The following is a 17,738-nucleotide window of genomic DNA, read 5'->3' as shown; positions in this document are numbered from 1 at the left end:
GGGGATTAAGTGCCAAGACCCTCCTTTTTTGCCCCATTGTTTTGCGACTTTCAATTGGATTTCGTCATTGGTAATAAAAATCAGTCAAATCTTAAGCCAAGGGAGAAGACAAAGCGAAAGCGAAGCTAGTTTGAAATTGTTTTGATTCAATTATAGCGCTAAGCATGTATGGGTTTTTGAGAGCAGACGAGTAGTGCTATCATTCTATTTTATAAATTAAGCTGCCGGAGACGCAGATGGAGTAATAGCGTACTCACTTACGATGTGCCAAATTTACATAATAAATCTATTTTCAATGGATTTTCTTCTTCTTATCCGCCTCGTTTTTATCGTAAAAGAAACGTATCTCCAGCGGGTTTTGCCTTTGCACATTTTTTTTGGTATCAATAGAACCATTATACTTACTACAGTTTGTCCCCAGCCCAACTATCTTCCCGCATGTCTGTATTTTTCTTCTATTCTTGCTGCTGCAGCTCTGCGAATATTTGGTTAACAAGTGTAGTTGTGTGGACTCAGCCTGTGTGAATATGTGTGTATCTGTGTTGTTATCCACACATATGCCATATTTGTTTAGTATAAAGATGCTGGGAACCATGTGTTTCTCAATAAGCGTGTGTGGCCCTCATGTTGGAAAATATTCAACGCTTCACTAGTCTCTTAAAAAGCATATTATTTAAACCATCCAGCTGCATAATATAGAACAAGAAACTATGGAATAAATAAGTTACATATTACCACTCTGACCAAATTGCTTACTTACCCCTGTAACTTAAATAAAAATTAAAAGGTTAAAGCCCAAATACAAACCTTTTTTTCTATGTTCATACAATAGCCATTCAGTTTTATAATTTTTGCAACTTTATTATTATTTAAATTTCCATGTCATCTTAAGTGTTTGCAACTTGTTACACACTGTTTTTGTGGTAATAAACCAATTTATTTTAAACTAAATTTTCCTTTTTTTCAGTTGGTTTTTTTTATTTACTTTTTTTTACTGATTTTTACTATATTCCATTTAGTCCAAATTTGTTAATGCTAAGTCTCTTCCGCACAATCGATACACATTTTCTAACGCAATAATTTCATGAGTTTTGGTTTTAATTGTATCGTTTTGTTTTGCCAGTTATGCAGCACTCTATATGTTATTTATATATATTTGTTGTATTATTTGGCTAATTATGCTAAGTTTACACCATTACTTTAATGTATAGATTTATTTTTATAGAGTTATGTATATGCATACAGAAGCTATAGACTTAAACATTCTTAATTAGGCTGTAAATGGATTTTGTTTTTCATTATATATGACTTTTTACTTTGGTTTTTACTGCCGCTAAACGTGTTTATATAATTTACAAGTATTTTTAATAAGCCCGTAAATTGTTTGCAATTTCCGCGCTGTTTCACTTTAATGAGCTGTTCCATTGCTTAATTTTCCCCCTGTTTTTCCTCGGGTATCATTTCCATTTTAATTACAATTTGGGCAATTGTGTGCAAATAGTTGAAATAAAGAAAAAAACCAACTGAATAAAAAAATACGATAAATTATGAATATTTGTTATGCTTTCACTGCGCATTTCAATTGCCCCGCTTAACTCCTAATGGAATTTTTAACTATTTTCGCAGTTGGAAGTTTTTATAGCTATATAGAGAGCTTACTTGTTTTTTATTGTGAGAGGGCTTATATACGCATTTAATTTTAATAACTATATAAATATTTATTTAGTTACATAACAAAGTAGCTGCATGCTTACAATTAACAGTTTAATTTAATTTTGCTCTTGTTGTTTTGTTTCTCTTCTGTCTGACCAAAGTTTAGTTTCAGTTTTAGTTCGAGTTGATGTGACTTCTATTGTTTTGTTAGGGTAGTTGTACAGTGTCGTTTTTACAAATTAATGCCAAAACTTAAAGAAACAGCTCCTTCTCACCTGTACAAGATTTGATTTTATGACTGTCTCTTTTCCTGGCTGTTTGGCTAATTCCTTTTGTTTTTGTTTGGCTAAAATCTTCATTCTCTTTTTTTTCGTTCGAAAATGTATATATGTATATGGGAGTTTGTTGTTGTACATGTAGAGTACAACTTTTATTTCTGCAACTAGGTTTATTTACACACAATACACAATTATAATTCAGTCTTTGGAAGAATAACATTCATGTTCTTTTTTTTTTTGGTTTTTTTTCGCATTCAGAATTCTCTTAGTTTTTCCTATTTTTTTATTCTACCTTAATGTTTTCTATACTAACGCCAATAAAGAAAAGGAAGAGATTGAAATCCGTAACTTGGAATCATGTAGTTTTTATTGGTCCTAATTGGTTGCTCAATACAGATTGGAATGGAAAAAAAACAGTGAAATTGGTTCTACATTTAAAGCTAAAACACAAATTTAAAAAGAATGACTGTATATATCGTTCCATATTTCAAAACCATTAAAAATAATAAATGGAGATTAACACAAATAAATTTATTTCTAAAGCCATATTTGGAATAAATGTATATTTCTATTAAGATATATTTTACACTGCAAATCATTGAACCTATATATAATTTACCCATTCGGTGAACACTTTGCAGCTTAGTTTTAGTTCCAAGTTAACTTTCCTTGTTAATGAGTTCGACAATAATCTACACCTAACCATTTACAGTGAAATTTGTTCAAAGATCAACGGGCAACAGAGTTAAGCAGGGAGAAGCATCCGTGTTTATTGGATAGACACAGATTTCACTCCCGACACACGCCTACATACTAAGGCCTATGTAATTTATGTATAAAGACAGCTGAAACGCATAGGGAAAGGGCCAGGAGGTGAGGATAGGGATGCTGTGCGCTTAGAGATCACATTTAAAACGCACGGTCAATTAATGTCATACACGCAGCTCGTCCATCAGCGGATGTTGCTGCTGCTGCTGCTGCTGATGTTGCTGATGTTGCTGCTGGTGCTGCGTGGTGGTGGCCACAATTACCGGCACAGTGGGTGGCGTGGGCACCACCAGTCCACCGGCTGTGGTCAGCACAGTGGTCATGCTTTGATTATGATGATTCTGCAAGTGTTGCTGATGGGTTACCACATGTTGCTGCTGCTGCTGCTGTTGCTGTTGCTGTTGCTGCTGTTGCTGCTGGGCAGGCGAGTGCTGTTGGGCCTGGGCCTGCGTTTGCTTCATGCAGCTCTTTTTGGTCAGTGTGCCGCACTGGTTGCCCATCACTTGGAGGGCGTGTGGCGGTGGCATTTGAACCACCCCGGCCACGCCCACCGACCCGCTGACCGAACCACCGCCGCCCGGATCCTGCAGGGACTTCATGTGCTTCGGCGGTGGCGGGGCGCGGTGGGGTATGTCGGCGAACTCCGGCGGTGGCAACTGGTGGTGCTGCATGGCGTGGTGGTGCGACAATATGGTGGCTGGGTCGCTCTTGGCGTGGATGGTGAGCGTTTCCAAGTCGCCGCATATGTTGTTCGGCATCTGGCCGTTCTCCTGCCTCTTCAGCTTGGTCTGGGACCTGGGCTCGCTGAGCCGGGTCTTGTCTCGTTGGTAGTAGACCCCCGCGAAGATCAGGACATTCAGGATCAGTAGAGAGCACCCAATGGCAATGGTCACGCTCAAGGCCGTCGAGTAGGCTGCGAATCCATCGTTGTCCTGCGTGGCACTGGCTGCGCCTCCAGCATGATCTCCATCCAGCAGGTCGTCCGGGTATATCTTTCCGCCGCCGTAGCGAGTGCCGTTCCGCTGGAGCGACGAGGACGGGGAGCTGAGGTTGAGCAGCGAGAAGACCTGGTTGGTGAAGATCGTGAAGTTTCCCATGGCCGCCGCATTGGCCGCCCGCGAGGAGTAGGGCGGGTTGAGGGGCTTCACGGAGGCATCGCTGGCTATGTTGTTGTCCTCGTCCTCGTCGTCGTGCAGCTGGTGGTGTGCGGCGGGCACATTGTCGCCGCCCGGTTTGTGCAGATCCGGGATGAGGTTCAGCCAGAAGGAGAGGCGGTGTGCTCTATAGTGGTTCTTCAGCTTTGGCTTGGTATCTGCAGCAGATGTCAAGAAAGGGAAAAGAGGATTTCGCGTTTACTTTACTAAGGGCTCGATGGAATGAAAATAATCGCAGATTGGTTTTAATATTCAAGAAACTAAACTAATCCAAGCTTCGACTGCATTTCCTTACTAACCGAAATTTAGGTATTTCTTGTGCACACTCTCGTAGGCCGTCCACTCAATTGTTTTATAGCGACTCCGCTCCTGACGACTGCCATGCTCCGTTTCCATTTGCTCATTTGGATTGCTGCAAACGGGCGAGAAAGTGTGTTTAATATGGGGTGGGGTAGCAAAAATAAAAATTATTAACATTTATTACTGCCTAAGAACACAAGTTTTTGAAAAAAAGAAACAACTCGACTTAATACAAAGACCTTCCTGTGGGATTTATTAATTTTCATAGCTAAATAAATATTTTAAAATGTTTAAGACATTAATATATATTGCCGCGGGCGCGGCTAACAATAGTTGCAAATGCTCTAATTTCTGGCTTGTATTTATCATATCCTGTCCGAATATATATATATAATCCGAATACTTTTATCCTCCATTTAAAATGTGAGCAAAATCCAGCTGTCCCAAACTAAAAACAGACGAACTGTACATTCTTTACTAAGTATTTCAACTCCACAAACAATTTGTGTGTGATTAGGGTCAGTATGTTGAGCCCATCTGAAATAGAAATAAGCAGCATTCTAAAATTTGACTTACCCGGTTCGCACAAAGTTGGACCAGTAAAACATCACAACTTCCGATAGACTGATTTCGGTTTTTGTGTAGTTTCGCGTGAAATGATTGAAACCACCAACGAGCGGGGCACCGAAGATATAAGGCAGGTCCTCGCCGTGAATGCATCCCTGGCGCTGCAAAATGCCAGAAACCAGAAATCAAATTAAGTGTCAAGCTTCACATCATGCGTTTTCGTTTTGGATCTGTCAATGCAATAACTAAGTCTTGGCTTTAGCAATTTGATTGGATGCTTATATATCTAAACGCTTAGATATCCGAACCTTAACGAGTGTGCAAAAAGGTTTCAGAATAAAGGTAATAGGCGAAAAAGTACTCTTAAATATATCTCCAGCCCGTAGGCATTGGCTAAGCCGCATTTTTTTGAATCCGACTTCGGGATAAAATGTTTCGTTTGTTTTGGATTTAGATTATTAAATTTAACTGATAAAAGGATTCTTAAAATCAAGACAGACATAAAAAAGTTTGACAAATACAGAAATGTTTTTATGTGTTAAGTTCGGCAGGCAAAACATTTGCGCGATTAACAAAACTATTTAATATTTACAATAAAATTTAAATAATATAATATTTAAAACAAATTATATAATAATAAAAGATTAATTAATTTAAAATGAATGATCATCCATAAAAATTGGTGGCATATACATAATACATACATATACATAAATATATATATTGTTTTTTATTTTAAGTTATTGATTGTTGACTTTCGGTGATTAGTCGTGTATTATTAGGCACTTTTTAAAGATTCGTCGAGGTCTAGCATTTATATACTTAAACCTTTCATAACATGTGTATATGTGTAGGTGTATTTATTACACTTAAAAAAAATGATACCATACAAGGTATGGTCGCACGACATTTCTGATGTCATATAATGCCATTGATTATTTAATTTTGTCCTTTAGAACCGTTGTTGAACTTGAACTTACCTGAGGATAATCACCGAAGCGCGTCTGGTAGTCGAACACGTACAAGTACGAGTTGCGATGATCCGCCGAATGCAAATCCACCGTTTGAGCCGCCGGAGCCACAACCTGAGCATCGCTAAGCGCTTCCAGCGTTTCGTCTCTGCGAAAAATGGGAAAAAACAACATTAAAATCAAATAACAATTTTTCAATATTTGCCCGCCGCCCTTCAGCTCGCTTGCAATTTTCCGGCTATTTTGCTATTGCCCTCGCCAATCGAGCTGTGTTCAAGTGTGCAACTAACAAGCCACTTTGAGTGCTGCCACTTTCGTTGATGTGGCTCGTATTTACCTGTTTACCAAGTGGGGCTCTCAACGCTGCCCTAAGCCTATTTTGGGTTTTCATTTTTTTCGCCCTCTGATTTTCCAGATTTTTTCTTGTTTCTGTCTGTCTGCCCCTTTCGCTTTTTTAGTTTGTTCAGCATTCGGAATGCACCAGCGTAAAATTTGAATAAAACCCATTTGGCGCATTTGCATACATATCTTTTCAATGCAGTAAAGATGGCTCTTTTTGCCTTTTGCTTTTTATTATTTAGTGTGCCTACTCCTTTTAAAGCTACTTAAAGCTTCCTTTGACTTTGTTATTAAAATAATACCCACTTCTTCAATTTGATAATAATATTTTATAATAATTTCTTTTTTTCCCGGTTTCCTAAGTCCCAAGGTTTCAAACTAGAAAGATGATATAAAAGGTATAAAGTGCGAACTTTTTTTTCAGCCGGTTAACAAAATAATGTTATAAAATGATATTTTCAAGTACAAATTTCAAAAATTTTTGAAAATAATTTCATTATGTTATTTGAAATGTTCCTTAAATACGATTCCCTTATCAACATTTTCAAACTTTGTAATTGCTTTATTTGCTTTTATATAAGGAAAACAATAATTGTAACGAACGTTCTATTGCTATTAAAACAGGCAATTAAAGACCCAAATTGGTTAATCAGAACTGAAGATAAAAAATAAAAAAAGTCATTCAGAAGAAAAACGTTACTTACAATTTATAAAAATAAAACCATAAAAAATGTTGACTGTCATTTTCTGAATCAGGGATCAGACTTCACCGGAAAATTAAAGTTTAATACACAATTTTTTCTTATTATTGAAACTTTGTATCTAATCACAACGCTATGGGGGATAAACTTGTATGTGCGAGAAAGGCAAATCTATTTATTCTATTGCTTGCATTTAAATGGAATGGGGCCTTTCATTATGCTCGGGCGCCCCTCCTCCCACTTGAGTTTCCCTTCCTGGCACCTGTGATCAATGCTCTACGGAAACGCAGCCTTTGCCGGAGATGGAGCGTGAAACGTTTGCCGCGCTTCATTGGAGGCCACTTAACGCACGTCCGCACAACTCCGGCACCAACTTCGCACAGGCCGTGAATGGCAGTGTTGCGTATACGCCTCGGGTTGCACTAAAGGAAATCAATTTGTTTGCCTTAATTCTGTGGAAATATGGAAGGAAATGCCGAAAAAATTATGCAAACACAAACAAATTGTTTGAGGAAATCGAAACCAGAGTCGAAACATATATTGTACATGATATGAATGCATTCTGTGTGCCAGCTGGGATGTCACTTTGGCCTAGTCGCAAACATAAATATTGATTGAAATCGAAAAATGAAAGCAAATCATATATTTGATTTGGTGTGTGTGTGCAAGCAATTTCCATGTCACTTATACGACCCGTTTGCGGACAAATTGCACCCGAACATTATTTATGAAGATTGGCAGGCAGGCTGGCCGACCGTCCGACACGAAGCGTAGCGAATGGACAATAAATTTACATTTCATTTTCCATAAGATTGGAATCAAGATTCATTTAAGCCGCTTTAATTGAAACCTGTTCGGGATGTGAGCTCCGGAGCAAGAGATTGGCATGCCCCGATGCGCATTTAATTAAGAAGGAAATATTTATTTGGCAAACACCCACCCGCACCTGCTCCCTCAAATATCCACCTGCTCGAGCGCCATCTTCACCCTTTCCGTACCTTTCCGCCCCTTTCCGCCCCTTTCCACCCCTTTCCACCCCTTTCCACCCCCTCGGATCCGCAGGTGCGAGGGCTCGCATACAAACGCAATTACTCACCGGATATTAATTGGATGCTGCACGGGCCTCTCCCAATCCGTGTACTCATTGACAATCGTGGCGAATATCTCGTTCAAATGGAACGTGTACGTGTTGCGTACGTAGGCCTTTAAAATTCTCGACCGTCGATCCGCCTCGATTCCGTACTGCACGTCGCCCGAATTGAAGCTGAAAAAGGCCTCCGCACGTGTCACGCCGGCCATCAGGTCGTATCTGCGAAAATGTGAATGACAAATGGGGGTGTCAATATATGCACTCGCAAAACTCGACCCTACAATATTAATTCAATGATTATTTGTTTTTTAATCCAAGGTATTAACTAGACATAAATATTTTACAACAGGCAAAAGTTATGCAGAATATAAGCATTTCTTCGAAATTATATAGTTATGTTTATGAAATTTCTTAATCAAAATGTGTTAATCAAAATCAAAGCTTAAGACTTGTCATTTATTTTAAATAAGCTTAGTGTTATTTAGTGAATTGTCTCAAGTCCGGGATTTTAGAAGTCTCTTTCAACCAAATAAGAACTTTCTGTGAATTCCCGGAATAAGTTCGATTTTATGTATTTGCTTAAAGTCCTTGAAAGAGTGCTTACATTTATTTATTCTGATTTTAAAACTTGTTTTGCGTGCTTTAAGTTTTTTTCTTGGTGTCGGAAACTGCACCAGTTACCCCTCGCCAAAGATGAGTCTCCTTTGATAAGATAAGTCGCTGATTGAACGCCTTCACTGTCAGAGAATTCGGACCATCTTCCAACCGAATTAAGAAATAAAACATGGGTACAGCTGAAGTGCTTTCCCTGGCCCAAATTATGGCTTGTAATTAAGAATTTGCAGGCAACAAATTGCATTCCTAAATCTTCAATCCACATTTATCTCTCTGCCACAATAATTTTGCCCAAAAACTTTGGATCCATTCATTTGTTAAACAAGTTGAAGCAAACCCTACAGCTAACCGCACTCCTGATAGATACAAAACTTTGAGGCAACAACTTTGAGGCAAATGCAGCTGGAAAGTGTCTAGGGCCAAAGTATCCTCTGACCATCGCATCAACGTGCAGCATTTGCAGTTTTAAATTTGCTTTTGCCTTATTTGTTTACGCACAGTGTGAGATGGACATAGACGGAGAGGAGATTGGTCGCTTGAAAGTTTTGCGTTTTATATTTGGTAAATTTTATTTGCTCTTTGTGCATGTGTTTAATGGAATTCCTTTGGATATGCGGCGTGCGTGTGCGCCCCACAAATTGCTTTTAAATGTGCCCAAAGAAATATTTATACTCCTTTGGCAGGGAGACTGACTAATAGCCCTCAGGGCATTGACAGTTTACAAAGCGCACCGAGATAAATTGAAGTCAGACCAACAGTGCAACGCTGCACTCCGGTTGCAGTTCAAAGCCAGAACCTCAAAGTGCTGCAATTTTCAACTCAAAAAGAGTTCTCATTAACTATTGACTGTGCGTTTGATTGGCTGTCATTCCAATTCTCTGTTAATTATCTATTCAATTGCTTCACTTTACTGCTGGACTTCAAGTGCAGATAGCTAGTGATGATAACTTTTATGTGGAGTTAGTTGGACTTGGGTATATAATTATTTTAATAAAATTAACTCAATAACTGTAATACTACAACCAAATTAAGGTATCCATTTGCTAAACGCAAGGTTTTACACAATAATATTATTTTTTAAAGAGCTGCAAATTGTTATGGTTTTTTCTTTCTGGTATTTGAGCTGTTATTTTAATTGTGCAACTGACTTTTTATAATGACTACACTTCAATCTAGCAATGAACATTTTTTTCATTACCCTTTGACCTTTGTTATGTAAGTAGCGTTCCCATCACTACAGCTAAACTAGTTCAGGGACTCAGCAGCATAGCCGCACATCAATTATGGAATCGCGGCTAATTAGCTGTTAATAATATATATTAACAATGTAAAATGGCTCAAACACAAAGTGCATAAATCAAGTGGCCCACACCGCGCCACTCAGCTCTCCACAGGATTTACTATGGCCAGCAGCGTGCTGAGCATAGCAAAATGAAGCCCAGCATTTGCGTGCCTAATGTGCATAAATTAATTATATGCAAGTGTGGGAAAAGCTGGTGTGTGGCTAAATCTAATCGTGGGCTAAGCTAACGGCTGTTAGAAGGATCGTGCCGTGTCAAAAGTCAAGATAAAACTCTTTTGACACCCAACAAAGCAAGCACAAGCTTGGCAAAAGAAGTCGAGACTAAAATTTAATTATGGCACTTATTTCGGTTACATAAAGAAATACACCAGGAAAAAACCAACACAAAAGATAGGCCACATTAAACATATTAATCTATACAACTAATACTAATATTATTATATTTGTCAATTCAATATTATTGTATTATGAACTGTAGATAAGATTAAGGAGAACGCGGTATTATGTTTTTATATTGGCATAAACCCTTAAGTATATTTCCAAATTTTTACATATTCTATTATTTTTTATTTTCTAATTCGTAAAAAAAAACCCTCTGCAGGGATTTAATTATAACGATAGTTGTTTTATTAAGATAGGTTTAATGTCCTATAAGCTAATATGATGTATATGATATAAAATAAAAGAAAAATATTTGTGTATGACATTTTCTAACACATCCTTATCTCGATACTTTAGCTTAAATTTAATAACCAAAACGTTTTTCTTTGTGTAATCCCGCATATGTATTTGTTTGTGTAAGGGGTAAGAGTTAAGGTAAAAATAATTAAGCATTTGCTGGCCTGGCCCAACTTACCTTGACAACTTGTTAATGGCAGTTTTTCTCATTAATACTGCATTAATTAAAAAGTCCGCCGCAAGTTGTGTAAGCGTGAGAGTTGTTGATCGTTTGTGCAGGCATACGTGTGAGGAAACATCAGTTTATCATCATCAAGTTCATCATCATCAACGGGACCCATTGGTGTCGTGTTAAAGAGAAAAGTGGAGAAACAAGAAAAACCATTACCTTTTAATTTATTTTAACTACTCAAAAATTATAGTAATTTGCGGATAAACGAATAATGCGACCATCTTAGTACACTAAAATAATTTTAAGCTTAGTTAAATTACTTTTTAATTAAATTTTATGTCCCAATATATTTTATCTAATTAATAAGCAAATACCATCGAACACATCCTTCGTAATAAAAATCTTTGGTAGCACCCGGTACAATGAGGTGTTGTTACTCTAAATTTTGTAATAGGTTTCAAATTGTATATTATTTATATTAACACATTAAAAGCTATTAATTTGTATCAAAAAATGCTTGGATTAATAATGTAAAGAACTTTTATTTGCATTTTATAATAATTAGTAATTTTATAGGTTTTAAATCGATCTGTTTTGATTTGCTTACAACATACCGCAAAAAAAATTATTAAAAATGCAGTAAAGAATGCAATTATTGAGTTATTCGACGAAGGAATACCACTACCCAATAATCAGGCAAGATATATGGACAACAAACCAATGAAAAACTCTAATCCTCATTGTTTAATCTCTTAGATTTTGTTGAACAATAAATGTTAAAAAAGGGAAGTTATATTAGTGTATGCCTAAAATAAAAGAACGATCTAAATATGTTCATAGCACTTGCACTAGCTTGCAAAAAACAAAAGAGAAAAGTCAGCAAAATAGGTACCCTCTAACCTACCGATATTCTCGAGCTGTCCGGGCGTCCCCCAACCGCCGGCAGCCGCGATCCCCGCCTCGCCGCCCAATCCGTTCCCGGCGGCCGTCGACGCCTGGGCTTGGGCTTGGGCCGCCGGCGACCCGGGGGCGGGCGGTACGTAGTCCCCGCCGTCGATGACCACCCCGTCGATACTGGGTCCGAAGGCAAAGCCGAACTCCGGCGGACGGATGGGCACGCTGAGCAGCTGGTCCAAGGTCTTCTCGCGCAGGCACTTCATGAGGTGGGCGTGCGGGAGGTCGGAGGCGCAGTTGACGTGGTGGGCCACGATGGCCGCGTACTTGGCCGGATTGCTGACCAGCGACCAGGGCGCCAGGCCCGAACCGGACATCAGGATGGCTCGATTGAAGAGCAGGCCTTGGGAATGAGAGGGAACAGAGAAAAATTATATAAATGCTAAGTGGCTCATCAATTGGGAATCCACAGAAAGCTGTGTCAAATCGTCAAGGAATTTGCTTTGAATCAAATAAAAGCAAAACAATTTATTGGATTTAATTTTCAAAGTAAAAGTCGTTAAAAAACAAATAAAAACCAAACGAAGCAGAAAAATCGAGTGCCACGACCACCAGATACCCGTTACTCTCTTAACCAAAATCAAAATATGTCCAACAAGTGGCGGTATTTGTCGGAAGACATTGAGATGTGTTTCGTAAGACATATCGATATCGGTTCTCGATATAATCTTAGTTTATAGCTTCTCCGCGAGATGGTGTTCAAACTTGGGTCGCCACAGAGAAGTATTTACCTGATAGCGTTGACGTTAAAGTTAAACAAAAGTTCTACATAGCTTCCGAACAAATTATTTGATTTGCAAAATATTGTAAGATTTGTGGGCGTTTAAGTGGGCGTGAAAAACGGTTGAACTTTTGTTGCATATACGTAGACCCATCTCTAGCTTTTATAACAAAGAAAGTCCTTAACTGTTTAAAATGGGCCGCCCAAGAAGCAGATTGGATTGTTGCTGAAGGAATTACGCGTTAATTGTAATCGGAAAAGTGTAAATTGCGATACTATTTTGTTTTCCGTATAGCAAATTGACATGAGGGAAGTGAGTGTGGAAGTACTCACCCTCCGGCACGGCCATCGACGAGATGAGAAAGTGGACGCATGCCGCCCCCGTTCCGTGTCCTGCGAGGGTGATGCTGTTTGGATCTCCGCCGAAGAACGCGATGTTCTCCTTGAGCCAGTGCAGCGCCGCGATGATGTCCATCAGACCGTAATTGGCCGGCAGCTTGGAGTAGCGGTCCGTGTTGGCATTCAGAAAACCTGCGAATGGACAAATAGTGGACGGGTTTTCCCGCACTTAATCAGCAGATTTGCTTGCGCGCCTGATTGGCTCGCGAATGGAAATTTAATCGATTCGCCGCGTACTCGTGCAGTCAGTCAGACGGTTGCTTTGCCTGTTTAAAATGTCAAACGCCTCTCTTTCATTCCCGCTCGCTGGGGCGCGCAAAAATGTGCAAAGTCACGCGTGCAAATCATGATGTCAGCACTTCCGTTTCCTCTGCAACAACAGAGGCGGTGATAGAAAAAGGGGGTGGAGAGGGGTCGGCTCACTGAGGGAAAGGGGCTAAAAAAAATGGTGCCTAGCGGCAAATGAGGTCACACTAATTTCGTCTGTGCATTTCAATTTACACAGAGTTTTGGGCAGCGCACAGTGGTCTCAGTTTGAGATTGGGGTATTCCTATATTAAAAATACAAAAAACTGGTTCTCATAACTCCTTTCAGGGCTTTAGGGTGTAAATACTGAGTTAATAATAAATAAATATTACTGACTATGCAATTTTATGATCAGTACATTGCAATTAAATACAAATTTCTAATGGTTTTAATTGTTCTCGTTTGACAAATGTTTCAAAATGTAATTGTAAAATGAAGCAAATCGAAATAAAATTCTGAAAGAAAATTAATTTTACTGAAGCAATTTTTCCTCAACCAAATTTGCGATAGTTTTTAATTTCTCTTTCTGAAAATAATCTGCTGCATATATTACTTTTTCTTCTTTATAATTCTTTTTTCAACTTTTTATCTTTTATATATTTTTAATTAATTTTTTTTTGTAATTAAAAATAATATTTGTCAGTTGATATGTCTATATAACAATGTCCACTGTGCCGCTGGTGAATTTTGCGGCAGACTCTAGCTAAATTAGTTGGATTATGGAATAAATGTACGCCTGTTACAGCTGCCGTGGTAGTTGTTGGCGCCGGAAGTGCAGTTGGTGTTGCAGCTGGAGGGGAAAGGAGGTTGGCTCGAAGGCAGAGGGGTTCGATTTGGTGGCGCACGTTCGCCCCATTGCACTCACTCGGCCGTCCGTCCGGCAGTCATTCGTCCTTTTGGTCATGCACTCGGCATATCAATTAGCATTAGGATTCGAGTTTTCAGAGCACTTACCCAGCACTCCGAGGCGATAATTTATGGTGACCACCAATATTTGTCCATAGCTGGCCAGCACGGATCCGTCGTAGGGATTGCCGCTGTTCCACTCATACGACTCGCCGTGCACAAAGACCAACACAGGATACTTGACGGGACCTCCTCCTCCGCTTCCTGCCGACGATGATGATGATGACGAGGAGGATGAGGATGAGGATGAGCTGGAGCCACCATTTCCCGACGACGAGGATGACGATGAGCCGGCGGATGAGGACGAAGAACTGCCTGAGGAGTCACGCGATCCGACTGTAAAATGCAGAGAAAACATAATATCAGTTTGAAATCGAGGTACGCTAAACAATTCTGGAAGTCAATACATTTTGAAAGTAATATATTATATGTATTACATTTAAATACAGTATAAATAAATGCTTTGCTTTGCAAAGAAATTTATATTTTCACAAGACTGAAACAACCCCACTTTTATTGTTAACGTGTGAAGTGAACTTTATCCCAATAAAAGTATAAAGAAAACAAGAAAGAACGCTATAGTCGAGTTCCCCGACTATTAGATACCCGTTACTCAGCCAACAAACTTCAACCTAAGTATTTCCCCTACAAAACCATCGAAGTTTAGAATATATATACTTTATGGACTCGGAAACGATTCCTTCTACCTGTTACATACCAACGAATGATGGGTATAAAAATTTAAATTATTATGGGAAACAAACACAAAAACCCCTACAAAAAAAAATGTTTTCTCTGTGCAACGAAACGACGATTGACAGCCGCTTAATTGACGGAAGCGATTGCGGAAAAGTGTATAATGGGTTAGAAAATATTGAATGTCTTTCCGGTGGAATTCCTTGAGAAACAATTTAAGCCTGCAACGAGAAAGTAATTGCGGAAGAAGAACCCTTACCTTTAAGCCGCCAGCTGAAAAGCCAGAGCCATTAATCAAGTCGATCGAAGAAAATAGGTAAACAAGGCATTAAATCAGGCCTCTTCCATTGACTCGATTCCGGGACAAATGAGCGCCTAAGCCTCGAAAATAGCCAAATTAGACGTAAACAACTCTTTTCCCGTTTGGCTTGTGTGTAGAAAGCCCAAAGTCATCGAAGGCTCTCCTGGTCTAGTGGATTCTAATCGGAACGGACACGTTTCCGAGCTTAAGATATTTACGTATTGAAGGGCTTTTTCCTTAAGAAGGAAAAAATGGGAGCCCTGAATTGATTCCCTTTTGCTGACGTGTGCATGTAAAGTTATCCGAAAATGGTTGTGAGCCGTCGAAGAGGTACATTTGGGGATTAAGGCGCAGAAGCTCAATGTTTCGGGCAGGATAAATATATTTGGAAAATTTTAAAAAGTAAGTTTTTGCTTTAATACATCCCATTTTAAACTAACTTTTTCTTGAAACTCCGCGTCAATTTAACCAAAATTTATTGAAATTTTAAACGAAAATTTAGTTACATCTTTTTAGAAATAAAAATTCAACAATTGATTTACAAAAGCTTTACTTTGCTTAAAATGTTAAGCTATGTATATATCTTCTTAAGCATTAACGTGAGTCTTATTTTAATTTGACTTGGTTAAATTACTAGTATATGCTCTATACCAAAATGCAAGACATCTCTTTAAGGCAACCTGCAAGTGAAACTAAACTCCCTTTGCAGCAAAGAACACGAAATCGCTCGCAAAATGCAAACATAAATTTATCTTTAGAATAGAAGGAAACGAGGAGGAAAGCATAGTTTGTGCAGTTGCATCTTTGGTAGATACATATCGCATGTATCTGAGCTAGTCAACATCAGGCGGGACCCTCGCACCACCCACACACCCAACACCCACCGCCCACCACCCACCATCAACCTCCTGGCGAACAAAGCCACAACAACAAGCAGAACAAAAGCAATATGAGCACTGGTTTCTCGCCTGCTGCCCACATAGAAAGTTGCTCGCTGGAACAAAAGAACCTGCTTATCAAAGCGGAAAAAGAGTTGAGGAGGCGATGGTACTGGGCTTGCTATGGAGATGGAGGTGGAGGTGGAGATGGAGGTGGTTCTGTTACCAGGAGTTAGAAGAAGTGGCGAATCGAGCACCATACAAAGGCCGAGGAGGAAAGCAAGTTACTGTGTCAGTGACTTTTATAAATAGCGCGAACAAAGACCGACTCGTGGCACGTGTGTGGAGCTCAGTCAAAGAATCGAGCGGCATCGGCACCATGTATAGATACCTATTGAAACCTGGCCAAAACCGAGTGTGTGCCAGTCCATGTGTGTTAACGTGTCACCGAATGGAAACCAATGTCAATATCTATGGAAAATCTTCTCGCCTTGATGTCACAGCGGTGTCAAAATTCTCACATTTTGAGCTCATTCAATGTGTGTTCTCAGGCAAGGCATTCTGTGACCATTATACTTCATAAATGAAGGACAAAGCACAATTTTCACAATATATTTGTAATCAGTAATACCAAATATATCGTTTATGTCACACTATGAAATCAAAATAATTTAGTTATTGAATTTAATGAAAGAAAAACTAAGGATACAGGGAATACTCACAAAAAATTGGAGTCAGGGACCCGGCAACCAATTTCATGGTTAAATATTTATTTTAATAGATATTGGAATACAAAAACAAAATACTCACATCACGGAAAAGACACTATATTTATGGTATTTTGCGCTTTGGTTAATTTGTCATTAGGAGTCGATTAGTATTAAAAATAACCGCTAAATTATTTTTTTAAAACTTTTTTGAGTACAAGTTATTTACCGTCAATATTATCCCAAAATGTCTTTTATAGCAATTATAATTTCAAATCTATTTATATTTGTTCTTTTGAGAGAAACAAATCAGGTGAATCCATAAAAACGTTTGTTACAATATGCCTTGAGCTAGTGATATTCTGGTGATATGGCTATTTATTAAAAGCATTAAAATAATTTGCCAATTTAGAACATAGCAGTTTAGCTCAGCAAATTTCACCGCATAATTGCCAAACATTTCTATATTAGTTCTGAGGGAACTTTTGGCTGTAACAGCCTATAAATTCCAAGCAGGCCACAAAAATCCAAAGCCCCCCTTCAGTCATTATAGTAATTTGAGGCCAGAAAGGTTCTTTCCAGAACGGGGCTGAAGGGAAAGCCACGTAACATGCAAACAGCATTTAAAACTTGTCTCAAAAACTTCCGACCAACCGTACAAAAACCCGGCCAGAAAACTTTTGTTGTCATTTCAACAAAAATGGCGACGTTTTCTGCAAGTTGCAGCCCCCGGGGGATGCTACTTACAACAACCAGAGAAAAAGGAATTAAACTTTTATGACTGCCCCCGAGAAGAAGTCAGCACATATACAGATGCACTGAGAACAATCGGATTCATTTTCAGAAAATTCGATCATAAGCACTAATAAATATGTTGGCCTGGTTTAAATGTGCTATTATTTGTTTGACAAGTTAAGATGCTTAAACTAAGTGTACAAGTATGACATACTGCTGTTAAATATTTTTAATTAGTATGTAAAAAATGGTTCACGTTATTCAGTTTTCCTGTGTACCAACAGATCGCAGACAGACATAAGTTTTGCAGTGCTCCGCCCACAACTGCCTCGGCGTAAAAAACATGTACAATAGTTCTTACCGGGTGCTTGGCAAAAAGTTTGTTTCGCATAATTCCAGCAAATGTAAATATTTTGTGGGAACGCGTCTACAAATATGTGTTTGCCGGAAAACTAATGCGACTTTCGGAGCCCACTGACGGGCTTGTTAATAAGTTGAACATGCTTTAATTTACACGCTCACGCAGAGCTTGGGTTCTTATTCAG

At 38.8% G+C, this 17,738-nt stretch overlaps 1 protein-coding gene across 3 annotated transcripts in view; it reads right to left on the bottom strand.

The window, feature by feature from the left end:
* Positions 1-835: 835 nt before the first annotated feature.
* The window catches only part of LOC108140982 (neuroligin-3), an 86,854-nt gene continuing 69,951 nt past the window's right edge, over positions 836-17,738 (bottom strand). For all 3 annotated transcript variants that reach the window (XM_017264052.2, XM_017264055.2, XM_017264053.2), the window contains 9 exons: positions 13,925-14,212; positions 12,598-12,795; positions 11,494-11,886; positions 10,596-10,632; positions 7,828-8,040; positions 5,701-5,839; positions 4,730-4,881; positions 4,153-4,265; positions 836-4,011 (listed from right to left, as the gene is read on the bottom strand). In XM_017264052.2, the coding sequence (XP_017119541.1) occupies positions 2,864-4,011; positions 4,153-4,265; positions 4,730-4,881; positions 5,701-5,839; positions 7,828-8,040; positions 10,596-10,632; positions 11,494-11,886; positions 12,598-12,795; positions 13,925-14,212 (2,681 nt within the window). In that variant the 3' untranslated portion in view covers positions 836-2,863. The remainder of the gene's footprint in view (positions 4,012-4,152; positions 4,266-4,729; positions 4,882-5,700; positions 5,840-7,827; positions 8,041-10,595; positions 10,633-11,493; positions 11,887-12,597; positions 12,796-13,924; positions 14,213-17,738) is intronic.

Source organism: Drosophila elegans, unplaced genomic scaffold (assembly GCF_018152505.1).
Source record: "Drosophila elegans isolate 14027-0461.03 unplaced genomic scaffold, ASM1815250v1 contig_476, whole genome shotgun sequence".
NCBI classification, from domain to species: domain Eukaryota; kingdom Metazoa; phylum Arthropoda; class Insecta; order Diptera; family Drosophilidae; genus Drosophila; species Drosophila elegans.
The sequence above is the reverse complement of the archived record's forward strand: the minus strand, read 5'-3'. Positions and strand labels throughout refer to the sequence as shown.